Raw genomic sequence first — 13233 nt, forward strand, 5'->3', positions numbered from 1 at the left:
AAATAAATTTAACTTTTGCTTTTCATTCTTCATCTCCCAAGCTAAAGTAGCTATCTTAGTTACGTAGTGCCGCTACAATAGAAATACCACAAGCGGATAGCTCTAACAAAGAGAGATTTATTCTCTCACAGTCCAGGAGGCTAGAAGTCTGAATTCAGGGTGCCGGCTCCAGGGGAAGGTTTTCTCTCTCTGCCGGCTTTGGGGGAAGGTCCTTGTCATCAATCTTCCCAGGTCCAGGAGCTTCTCAGCACAGGAACTAGTGGTCCACAGGACGTGTTATTTTCCTGGCACTTGTTTCTTGGTGGTGTGAGGTCCCCCATCTCTCTGCTTATTTCTCTCTTTTGTATCTCAGGAGAGATTGACTAAAAGCACAACCTAATCTTGTAGATTGAGTTCTTCCTCATTAACATAACTGCCACTAATACCACCTCGTTAACATCATAGAGGTAAGATTTACAACACATAGGAAAATCACATCAGATGAGGAAATGGTGGACAATCACACAATCACATAATTCTAGCCAAGTTGACACGTTTTGGGGGGGACACAATTCAATCCAGAACAGTAGTTTAGCGGTGTTAAGAAATCCTTCTACAGTCAAGAATGACTTCCTTTTTCTCCCTATTCTTCACCATTTTTGTTTTTGTACTTGAGATTTTTTGACTCAGATTAGTATTTTTAAATTCTTTTTTTTACATTATCATATTCTCTTTCAAGATTTTTTTTTAACGTATGTATTGTATCATAAGCAATTAACAGCATTAGTTTATATTTGATTTTATTTTAAGAGTTTTAGAGTTTGCCATCAGTGTTTTTATACCATATGTCCCCATTATTGAATTCTTAATTTTGATTCATCTTGTTATTAAGGTGGAGCAGAGCTTGAAGGATTTTCCTTTCCTTTCTTTCCTCCCTGTCCTTCATCAAAGTTGCATTGATGCAATTCTTTTTAAGCTTTTACACATCTAAAAATACTTTCTGATGCCCTTGTTTTAGCAAGTTGTTTAAGTTTATATTTCCTTGGTCATAAAATTTTATCCTCATCTGCTGTAACTCCTTGGAAGATTCTCTTTCTTTTAAACAGTAGTATCTTTTCATAGAGCCGGTGACTTTTCTTTTTTCTATGTAATGGGAGTGTGATTATGCAGGTTAGGGATATTGTAGGAGTTACAGATGTTTTCTTTTACTGATTGTTCTAAGTTTCTGCCAAATCTTATCAGGACTAGAAAAATTGTAGCCTTATTGTAATTGTTCTTGATCCGTGTAGGAAATTTGGGCAAGGAGTTAGTACTAGAACTGAAAGCAGAATCTGTAGGAAACTGCTTCTTTTGGAAAAGTTTCTTTACTGTAATTAGTCTACATACTGGTGGCATTGGGGAGATATAAATATGTCCCTGGCTGCTCCACAGACTACCCCTAGCACTCGCCTTTAACTCATGATATAAGTCGTGATAGTGACCTGCTAGAAATTCCCATATACTTCCCTACCATTGCTGCTCTTGTGATATAAATCACACGTAGTCTCCTTCAATCCCATTTTTATAGAAATTTCTCAAAAGCTTTTTTGTTTGTGGATAACCCTTGCTTAGTTTTCAGTGCTGGAGCAGATATTCCCTTACTTTGCTTTTGTTTTCATTGACATATGGCTAATTTGTCTGTATAACTATCTGTATAATAGTTAATTAATTTTAATGAGATTATACAGACTGTTAAGATTCTGTCATTTAATGTAATGTCAGTAAAAGTTAACAGTTCATGGTACCTGTTATATTAGCTAATGATTCAAGTGTGCTTTAATTACTTTTTCTGGTAGATGAAGACAACCATAAATGTATTGCTTTTAATTCTTCAGGAAGAGACCACCTGTGGGTTCTTATGTTTATATGTATATGTAAAACATCTGTATCTCTACTGTATGTATATACATATATACATACAGAGAGATAGATATATAGATACAGTCTCAATGCTCAGTTCTCCACACCCAGAAAAACCTACATTTTCTTCCTTCTCTCGACCTTCTCTCCATCTGTTCTTAAATAAAAAGAATGAGACAAAATTTCTTGCTTTTTTAAAAAAAGAGAAAATGTAGAGTTTTCTTTTAGAAAAAGGGAAAAGCCAGAAGGCAAAGGTGGTTACTAAACCTGTTGCCGTTGAGTCAGTTCTGACTTACAGTGACTCTATAGGACAGAGTAGAATTGCCCCATAGCATTTCCAAAGAGTGGCTAGTGAATTTGAACCGCTGACCTTTTGGTTAGCAGCCAAGCTCTTAACCACTGTGCCACTATGACCCAATAAATTTAACTTTTTTAAAGGTGGAGGGAAAGGTTTAAAAATATATGTTTTATCCCATTGAAGGTTTATAACTGTAACAACAATTTAAGCTAGGGTCTGTAATTAACATTTTGAAGAATCTGAACTATTTTGTTTAGAACACCCAAACAAAACTTTTTGGGTATAGTTATGTTAACTTTGCAGAGATCTCCTAATTTTCATCAAATTAAGAAGAATAGCAAATTTGTATTAAAAATAAAAGAAAAACAAGAAATGCATTCCTAAGTAAACCTTTATTACCAGTTGACAACGTGGTTTCTAAGATCTAAATTGACTTAAAACTTAATAATAAGGTTGTGTATACCAATAAGGAGTTGGAATCAACCCGACGGCACTGGGTATACCAATAAGCAGGTTTTGTACAAAAGTATTATGATTACAATTCGTTTATTGCTCTTATTGATTAAACACAATACGTCAGCATTTATAAATTATTGATTAGGAACAGAGGATGTAAGAAGAAAAAGAAGAGTCATGAGTATAAAAGAGATTTATCTTTTGTGTGCCTAGATGGACAGATAACTTTGTAATAGATTTAGGTGGTAGGTACAGGTCAAGGGGAAGGATTAAGTCTGGCGATATAATAAACTTGGTTTTGCTACATTTTAAAGAAGCTGTGGCAACAAAAATGTGTCTAATAGACACTTAGAAATATAGCCTGAAATCCAGGAAAGAAGAATTGAGCTATGGAGGTTAGATTTATGAATTATGAGCAAAAGTTAATGTGATACTTAGATTAGCAAAATGGGTAAATAGGAAGAAAACTACTGCAAAGAACACCTAGAGAAGTTACTGGAGAACTACAAGAGGGCACTTTTTGCTGAAGCCAAGGGAGAAGAAAGAGTTCTTGTACTTAGATTGCCAATATCTAAAATGTCTTTGTTTTAATTTTATGTTAATTTCATAAAGATTTTATTATTCCCAAAAGCTTCTGCATTTCATGAAAATTTATCAGAAATTCTAGATAGCCCAATAGTATTTCTATAAATAATACCCTGAGAAAATAGAACCTCACCTAAGAGACATCAGGCACTTCATGGTTGAAAGTTATGGAGACGTCTTTGGAAATTGAGTGCTATGAAAAGTTAGCGGAAACTTTATCCCTAAGTTGGTTTTTTGAGTATTGTACTAAAATGCTCTTATGTTATAAAGCTGACCTAAGAAAACTTTCCTCACCAGATAACCTTAAACTTATGAAATTAAGCATTTCTGTAAGAAATACTTTAGAAATTTCTTATCATTATGGTTAACGAAAAATAGAATTTGCTTTACAGTAAACATTGCAATTATGAGAACATATATCTTCATTTGCACCCAGTTAAGGGTTTTTAACTCTAATCAGTAAAACCTAAGAAAGAGTTATTTTGTGTGTTCTGTAATTGACACAGGGACCGGATCATTGTCTTTTTGTACCTATGTAATAACTTAAAGAAAACTCTTTTTAATTTTTAGAACCTAATCCACCAATAGATCAAGTTATACAGAAACCAGGAGTCGTACAGAGATTTGTGAAATTTCTTGAAAGAAATGAAAATTGCACTTTACAAGTGAGTTGTTCTAAAAATTTATTTCTTAATCTCTTTCTAGAAGTGTTATGTGATTAAAGTTTGTGGTGAAAGCAACTTCTGTTACACTGAATAAATTGTAAGCATTCAGGACCTACCTGATGATTAAAGGAAAAGGTAGTACTGCCTTCTGGCCTTGGTCATGCATGGTTGCACTGTTAATTTTTTCTAGAAGCTGTTAATTTATTAAACATTTTTGGAAAAGTAAGTAAAATGATTCCTGATGTTAATAAAATTGTTGTAGTTGACAACCTTTAATAACTTTTTTTTTGTTTGTTTTAGAAAACCTCAAACTAAAATGTTAATTTAATGGTTAAATTTATTTTGGCTGTTCAGTAACTGGGATTGTGACTTTAGTATAAACTCTTAGCTGTTAAAACATTTTTATCTGATTGATTAGTTCTTTTTGTTTTTTTTAAAAAGAACAAATCAGTATAATGTACTAAAACGTGACTAAGAACGTTGCTTCTCAACCAGGCCGTAGGGAGTTTTAAGATGTTTTCCAAACAATTTGCTACTGATTATAAATTATGGAAGTTTATAAATATTTTGCAGTTAGAGAAAAAAAAAAAAAAGATTGCTCTCACTTTCATTACTATGTGTTTATGTATCTATTGCTGTGTGTACCTGTGAGACAGATCAACTGCTCATGTGCAAGTTCGAGTTGAAGCTGAAGAAAATCAAAGCAATGCCACAAAAGCCAAAGTATGACTATGAATACATTACACCTGAATTTAGGGATCATCTCAAGAATAGATTGGACACACTGAACACTAATAACCAAAGACCAGAAGAGTTGTGTGAAGAAACCAAGGAAATCATACATGAAGAAAGTGAAAAGTCATTTAAAAGACAGGAAAGAAGGAAAATATCAAAACAGGTGTTAGAAGGGACACTGAAACTTGCTCTTAAGCAGAGTAGCTAAATCAAACAGAAGAAATGATGAAGTAAAGAGCTGAACAGAAGATTTCAAAGGGTGGCTCAAGAAGACAAGGTAAAATATGAAATGTGCAAAGACCTGAAGTTAGAAAACCAAAAGGGAAGAACACGACTGGCAATCCTCAAGCTGAAAGAATAGAAGAGAGAATTCAAGCCTCAAATTGCATTACTGAATGATTCTATGGGCAAAAAATTTAATGATGCAGGAAGCATCAAAAGAAGATGAAGGAATACATAGACTCATTGTACCAAAAAGAATTGATTGACATTCAGCCATGTCAGGAGGTAGCATATGATCAAGATCCACTGGAACTGAAGGAATAAGTTCAAGCTATACTGAAGGCATTAGCAAAAAACTAGGCTGTAGGAGTTGACAGAATACCAGTTGAGATTTTTCAGCAAATGAATGCAATGCCAGAAGCACTTGCTCATCTTTGTCAAGAAACTTTTAAGACAGCTACCTGACTGAAAGAGATCCATACATGTGCCTATTCCAAAGAAAGGTGATCAAACAGAATGCAGAAATTATCAAATAATATCATTAAAATCACATATGAGCAAAATTTTCCTAAAGATAATTCTAGAACGACTATAGCAGTACATTGACAGTGAATGGCCAGAAATTCCCGCTAGATTCGGAAAGAAGATGTGGACAAGGGAAATCATACTGATGTCAGATGGATCTTGGCTGAAAGCAGAGAATACCAGAAAGCCGTGTACCTGTGTTTTATCAACTGTGCAAAGGCATTCAACTGTGTGGATCATAACAAATTATGTATATCATTATGAAGAATGGAAATTCCAGAACATCACTTAATTGTGCTCATGTGGAACCTATGCATGGATCAAGAGGCAGTCAAGGTGATACTGTGCAGTTCCAGTTTGGAAAAGGTGTGTGACAGGGTTGTATCCTTTCATCTTACTTATTCAGTCTGTATGCTGAACAAATAATCTGTGAAGCTGGGCTATATGAAGAAAAACACAGTGTCAGAATTGGAGGAAGACTCATTAACAACCTATGATATGCAGAAGATACAGCCTCGTTTGCCCAAAATGAAGGCGATTTGAAGCACTTACTGATGAAGGTCAAAGACCACATAGCCTTCAGTATAGATTAGCCCTGAACATGAAGAAAACGAAAATCCTCACAACAGGGACCAATAAGCAGTATCACGGTAAATGAAGAAAAAAAAAATGAAGTTGTCAACGATTTCAGTGTACTTGGATCAATAATCATTGACGATGGAAGCAGGGGTCAACATATCAAATGACTTATTGCATTGGACTTATCTGTTGTAAAAGACCTCTTTAAAGTTTTAAAAAATAAAGATGCTACTTTGATGACTAGGGTGTACTTGACCTAAGCCGTGGCCTTTTCAGTTGTCTTATACTCATGTGGAAACTACACAGTTAACAAGGAAGATGAAGGGAGAATTGAGGCATTTGAATTGTGATGTTGGCAAAAAATATCGAATATACCATCTACTGCCCAAAGAATGAAAAAATTAGTCTTAGAAGAAATACAAACAAAACGTTTCTTAGAAACAAGGATGACAAGACTTCGTAGTGCTTACTTTGGACACATCATCAGGAAAGCCAGTTGCTTGAAAAGCACATCATGTTTAGTAGAGAGTCAGTGAAGACAAGGGAATAGCTGTAACACGATAGCTGCAACAATGGACTCATACATACCAATGTTCATGAAGATATCTCAGGACCAGGCAATGTTTTGTTCTGTTCTAAGTAAGGTCGCCATGAGTCAGAGCTAACTTGGTGGCAGCTAGCAACATACCTAGCTTATCAGTGCTATTGCTAAAATTATAACTTAGTGTAGTAAGTAGTAAGTATTCATTTATCTGAATAATTTGGGAAGGGCCCTCACGTTTTAGGTATAAACAAAGCTATGTGTTGCACAAGCGAATGCTATCTATCAGTTTTATGGCCAAATTTTATTGAGACGGTTTACAATAAAGGTCTCCGAGGAAAGGGGCGTTTTATTTGTGTTACAATTTTATTGGCAGTTAGTTTTCAGATTTCTTCAGGTGTTAGTGCTGATAAAGACTGGATTATAAAATTCAGACCTTGTATGACATTTAAACCCTGAAACTGAGGACTTTGAGTGTCTAGACATATAAGTAGATCTGTGACTGTTGTAACAACTATAAACAGAGTGCTTTGGGAGCACTGAGAACCTAGCAACTTTGTTTAGGGGAAGTCAAGGAAGACTTCACAAAGGTAGTGATGCAGGGCTAGTCTTGAGGATAAATGAGTTTGGCAGGCAGAAAAGGGAAAAAATAATTTCTGGTTTAGAGAATAGCATGTGCGGCAAGCACAGTGTATTCACGAACATTGGGGCTTGAGCATTTATTGATCACTATAATTAGGAGCCCTGGTGGTGCAGTGGTTAACCGCTAGGGTGCTAACCAAAAGGGTGGTTGTTTGAACCCACCCAACGGCTTCACATGAGGAATACTTAGTGATCTGCTCCTGTAAAGATTACAGCCTAGAAAACCCCATGGGATGGTTCTACTCTGTCACATGGGGTTGCTATGAGTGGAAATCAGCTTGACAAACCACCTAACAAAAATGTAAGTAAAACCATGGAGCCCCTGGGTAGTACAGTTAGTTAATGTGCTCAGCTGCTAACAGAAAGGTTAGAGGTTTGAGTCCACCCAGAGATGCCTCAGAGTGGCTACATGAGAGAAAATACCCGGCAATCTGCTCCCATAAAGATTACAGCCTAGGAAGCTGTATGGGGCAGTTCTACTCTGTCCTATAGGGTCACTATGGGTTGGAATGGCACACAACAACAGCAGCAGTGGAGTTCAACAGCTATAAGCTATAAGCTGTGCCACGTTACCTCAGTTTATATGAAATATGCTAGTTCAGACCATTTATCTGTGACTAATGGGCCTTAAACTGGGGATCTACAGGCCAGATTGGCCCAAAAATGAGTTTTGTTTGGCCTGCACATGTTTTAAAAGATATGAATTAGATGCTGATTAAAAAGTTAGAGGAAATAGCTGGGAAATTTCAAATGAAAATCCAGTTTTGGCTTCTTTTCACAAGTCAGAAGAGTTGGCATGGTTGCTACGTGGTATAGATGGAGTGGACCTGAGTAGGAGTTCTGCCTCTTTTAGTAATGACTGTGTTCTCCAGTTCACCACAGTTCCCACTTGCTCATATCATTCTTTTTATATTAATTGTCTACCCTGTAGGCATTTTGAATTTATGACTTCCTCACGAGAATTTTATGCAGAAATCTCATAGTTGTCTTTTAACTTATTTCATTATTTACATTTGGCTAGAACTATTGTCTCCATTGTTTCTGAATTAAAGTTTCTTTCTAAATTAAAAAATTTTGTAGTCCCACACATAGTAGTAATTGTACTTTTCATGTCTTTCGGTAACACTTGTTAGGTACATTTTTATTGTATTTATCATGATGACATCTATGTTTATGTGAAAAGTTATGTCTTTATACCAGATATTTTTTTAAACTCTAAGTCAGTACTTAGCTTGCCTGTGGATTTGCAGGCCACTTTCAATGATTTACTAGTTTACTGTTCGGGAACCATGGGTTGAGTTTTCTCAGTTGCTTCTGTATGAATCCATCAGATAAAAGTATATCCAAATTAGAATTGAATTGTTATGATTAATCTCCCAGAGACTGCTGCTTAGAGGAAAACCAGGAGTCCTAGCCCTGGCTCTGCTAATAAAGAGTTTTTTGACCTTAAACAAATCACGTAACTCTGGACTTCTACTTTTCTTTTTTGTCATTGTTGTTGCTGATAGGCACTTGAGTTGTTTCCAGCTTTTGGCTATTGTGAATAATAATGCAAGGATCATTGGTGTACAAGAATCTATTTGAGTCCCTGCTTTCAAGTTTATTGGGTATAAATACCTAGGAGTAAAATTGCTGAGTCATGTGAAAATCATATGCTTAAATTTTTGAGGAACTGCCAAACAGTTTTTCACAGCACCTGTACCATTTTACAATTTTCTTATTTCTTAAATGAGGTCAGAACTAGATGATCTGTAGGGAAACCAAAGTACCTTTTATGATTCTAAGTTCCATAAATTTCCTATTGCTCTGTTAAGCAGCGCCTCTTAGGTGTTTTTAAACAGCTCTCTTTAGAACACTTGGCTCTCTAATTGTAGACATTGGTAGTTCTGTGAATTATAAGTTCAACTGTTCTTCATATATTGTTTGTGATTTTATAAATTTTCATTATATCCTTTCTCAGTTCTTGTTTTTCCAGAGGGAAGGTCCTTTTTTTTTTTTTTTTAAATTAAGGATTTTAATCAATGAAATCTGACTTAATGTTTAATCTTATTAATATGTCAATCTTTTTTCCAAAACTTAAGCTAAGTCTTTTCTTCCTCTCTTCATGCCTTCTTCTCCTCTCTGACATTTCTTTGCTGTCTTTATTTATTTATTTATTTTGCTTTTATTTTTCCTTAGTTTGAAGCTGCGTGGGCATTAACTAATATAGCATCTGGAACTTTTCTACATACCAAAGTAGTGATTGAAACTGGGGCTGTTCCAATTTTTATCAGACTCCTTAAGTCAGAACATGAAGATGTTCAGGAACAGGTAATTTTCTAATTTGAACTGATTTATTTACTAGGTCTTAATTTTTTCTTGAAAGTACCATTTGTGATTATGTTTTGACATTCAGTTTTGTGCCTTATTGTCTGTACATTGCATTTGTTAAAATAGTCATTTGTTTTCAACGTCAAATTAGAATGGAGGAAAATGAACTGTCTAAGGCATAATCCTAGGTTCTCTGTAAGTATGATCTCATCTATGATAGGAATTACTGTTCCTCTTTATAAGGCAGCATACTGGGACCCAGACAACTTAATAACTTATCCAAAGTCACAGTAAATGGCTGAACCAGATTTTAAAACTGGGCCTGTCCAACTCCGTGTAAATTCAGAGTTGACAAACTATGCTTTTTATTGAAAAGGATAAACATTTCACTGGTATGTAAGGAAATTAAAAAACAAAGAGCAAAAAACCCTGTCTTTCAATTTGTTAAAAATACTATTAAACTATTTTTAAAATTTCATTTTTTTATTGCCCTATTGTTGTCAATGTTGTTACCCTATTAGCATGTTCTTTTCTTTTTTTTTTTCTCATGTTGCTGAAAACTATCATTTTGATCATTCTGTCCTAAGGTCTCATTCTTAAGAGAGAGCGTCTTATTTAAGATGGTGGTGGTGGTGGTGTTGTGTGCTTTTGAGTCAATTCCTACTCATAGTGACCGTATAGGACAGAGTAGAACTGCCTCATAGGGTTTCCAAGGCTGTAAATCTTTATAGAAGCAGACTGCCACATCTTTCCTGCCTCATAGGGTTTCCAAGGCTGTAAATCTTTATAGAAGCAGACTGCCACATCTTTCTCCTGCAGAGCAGCTTGTATATTCAAATGGCTGACCTTAATGTTAGCAGTTGAGCATTTAACCACTGTGCCACCAGGGCTCATTTTATGTAAGATATTGTACGTATTATTGGAAATGTATGTTGACATTGGCTTAACAATGTACATGCTGTCTTAGAATATTTTTTTTCTTATTTTTCTAAGGCTGTTTGGGCACTTGGCAATATTGCTGGTGACAATGCAGAATGCAGAGACTTTGTTTTGAATTGTGAAATACTTCCACCACTTTTAGAGTAAGTACTTTAAGTTTATCACAACTAAGGTAGTACTAATTTTGGAAAAGGAAACTATATTTGCCATTATATTTCTGTATAGACATTAAGTTCTTCAGTGATGCTTTTAAATTTCTTATATTTAGCCATGTCTGCAGTAGCTTGAAAGTAGGTTAAAACAAGAAAAAACAAGCCAAGATTACCTCGAAGAGACTGTCAGTAGAATTACGAACATCAAAGGCAATTCTGATGAGGGCTTGGAAGGAAGTGAGGAGAGCCATAGAGAAAGTATCTGTCATCTTAGAGAATACGTATGGTACCATCAATAGAATGTTGGTAGATGTGGACATTAAATGTGCTTCTGGTGAGACTTTAAAAGGAAATGATGAATATGCAGGTAAAGAATGGAGGAAGGACGATGCTTTTTATGCAATGGCAAATAACTTTTCTGAATTATGTTCAAGTGTTTGATGGAAGGTAGAACTTTTAAGTGATGAACTTGAGTATTTGGCTGAAGAGATTTCTAAGCAAGATCTTTAATGGGCCTCATGGTTTTTCCTTGCCACTTAAAGTAAAATGAGAGAGGAAAGAGATGGACTTAAAATGAACTGTGCAAAATGAAAACAGACCTTAAAGATTTGGAAAATTCTGTTGTACAAACTAAGGACACGTGTCCTAGAAGCAAGAACATGGCTATACAATCTTGTTAAAGAAAGTAAGCCTGTGACTGGTGGATCTAATCAACTACCACAGCAGAAAACCCATCACCTTAGACTGAAGGGGGCAAAGATAGGAAGAAAAGGAGGAAGCTGTCTGCCTCTTGGAGTTCTACAGGCAGGAAAAAGGCCAAAGGAGCTACATCTGATTGTTCTCCTAGAAAAGGACCATCCTTGGAGCAGCTTGGAGATCAGCAAGAACTGTTAGAAGGAGCATGGGGAAGCAGGGCTGCCTTGGTTTCAAAGGGTGCAGCCATAGCCTCCTAGGTTTCAAAGATTCAGATCTCTATCAATCCAGTTCTGGAGTGTGGGGCTGCCATTTAGGTGGGCCAATAGTATGGGGCTGCTGCCCAAAGCTAAGGGGGTGGGGCTTCCATGCTCAAGGGGCAAGGGCCTGCAGGGGCCAAGGGTTTCAGATTGCCACTCAGATGGACTAGGAAAAGGGGGCCACCCAAAGCCAAGGAAGCAGATTTGCTGTCCCAGTGGACCTAGAAGGTGGGCTGAAGCCCAGTACAGTGAGGCCTCCACCCAGGATCCAGACAGCATGGCCACTACCCAGAGTCTAGAGGGTAGGCCCTTTGCCCAGATGGTCCAGAAGAACAGAGGATTCTTTTCAAGCCTTGAGAGCTAATGTAATTTGCTCTGCTGGTTTTGGAGGTGCTTGGTGCCTGTTATCCCTTTTTTCCCTCCTAATTTCTCCCATTTGTAATGGAAATGTCTACCTTGTGCCTGTTCCACCACTGTACTTTGGGAACAGATAACCTTATTCTAGATTTCACAGGTGCACAGATGAAGGGGAATTTTGCCCCAGGATGGAATACGCCTAGAGCCTCACCTATATTTGGTTTATATGATTCAGAAGATGAAATTTTGGGCTTAGAGTTGATATAAGACCTTTGGGATGATGTGATAGGGTGAACGTGTTTTACATGTGGCAAAGATAAGAATTTTGGGGGGCCAAAGGGTGGAATGTTATGGATTGAATGGTATCTCCCAAAGGTATGTATTGTAAATCCTAACCCCTATACCTGTAGGGGAGCGCTGGTGGCACAGTGGTTAAGAGCCCAGCTGCTAACCAAAAGGTCAGCAGTCTGAACTCACCAGCTGCTCCTTGGAAACCTTATGGGGCAGTTCTTCTCTGTCCCATAGGGTTGCTATGAGTCGGAATCACCTTCAGAGTTACGATAAAGTTGATTCTGACAACTAGTTTTGGCTAATTTTTTCAGTGTTTCTGGGGTGGGGTGGGCCCCCAGAGTTTTTACTCCACCCTTGTCATTGACATCACTCCAAAATAGGGATCTTTTAAACCTGGTTTTCTATACTTCTAGCAGGTTTGTGGAGGTCTTTAAATGGTGAACAAACTCCTGAAATTGCACACACAATTTTTGGTGCATGTGCTTTATTCTATGGTGAGAGTCCATTGTGGTCTGAACGGGGTCCACAAGTACCAAAAAGTTTTAAGGACTACCTCTTTAGAGGGATAAAAAAAAAAAATAGTCCAATTTAAATATAACTAAAATGTAATTTATTATGTTGTGAAAAACTTGTAAGTAGTAACTCCTTAAAAGCTAAGAACAAAAATACGTGTTTCAGATGCTCAGTTTCTTAGCAGATACTAGAGTTTATTGCAGACCAGATCAAAAATACTAAGACAGGCAATCTGTTAAAAAACAAAAAAACTTCCCCTTCTCAACAGTTGATCTTCATTTAATTTGACCCTGAATTCCCTCCTTTCTGAATTTGTATAATATATTTATTTTCATGATTCAAGTGAAAGTAATCTAATACACTATTTAGAGTATATAGAAATAAATAAGTCTATTTCCCATGACAGCCTTTATTTTAACTGAACATATTTGTTTATTTTTTATGAATCCATTCAGAGCATAGATTTAAATAAAAGACTAGAGCTGTAATATGTTTATTTTTGTTTCTGAAAATGTAATAAATTTTAAAGACTCCTGTTTCCTGTTCTCCGAGCCCTGGTGGCACAGTGGTTAAGAGCTTGGCTGCTAATCGA

General features: G+C 36.3%; 1 protein-coding gene across 5 annotated transcripts in view; it reads left to right on the plus strand.

Moving 5' to 3' along the window:
- KPNA5 (karyopherin subunit alpha 5) overlaps positions 1-13233 on the plus strand; it is a 43422-nt gene that overhangs the window by 12667 nt on the left and 17522 nt on the right. For 4 of the 5 annotated variants that reach the window (XM_049899752.1, XM_049899723.1, XM_049899732.1 and 1 more), the window contains 3 exons: positions 3788-3882; positions 9305-9436; positions 10430-10518. In XM_049899752.1, coding sequence (XP_049755709.1) covers positions 3788-3882; positions 9305-9436; positions 10430-10518 — 316 coding nt within the window. The remainder of the gene's footprint in view (positions 1-3787; positions 3883-9304; positions 9437-10429; positions 10519-13233) is intronic. The other variant, XM_049899742.1, reaches the window with a different exon arrangement.

Source organism: Elephas maximus, chromosome 1 (assembly GCF_024166365.1).
Source record: "Elephas maximus indicus isolate mEleMax1 chromosome 1, mEleMax1 primary haplotype, whole genome shotgun sequence".
Lineage (NCBI taxonomy): Eukaryota > Metazoa > Chordata > Mammalia > Proboscidea > Elephantidae > Elephas > Elephas maximus.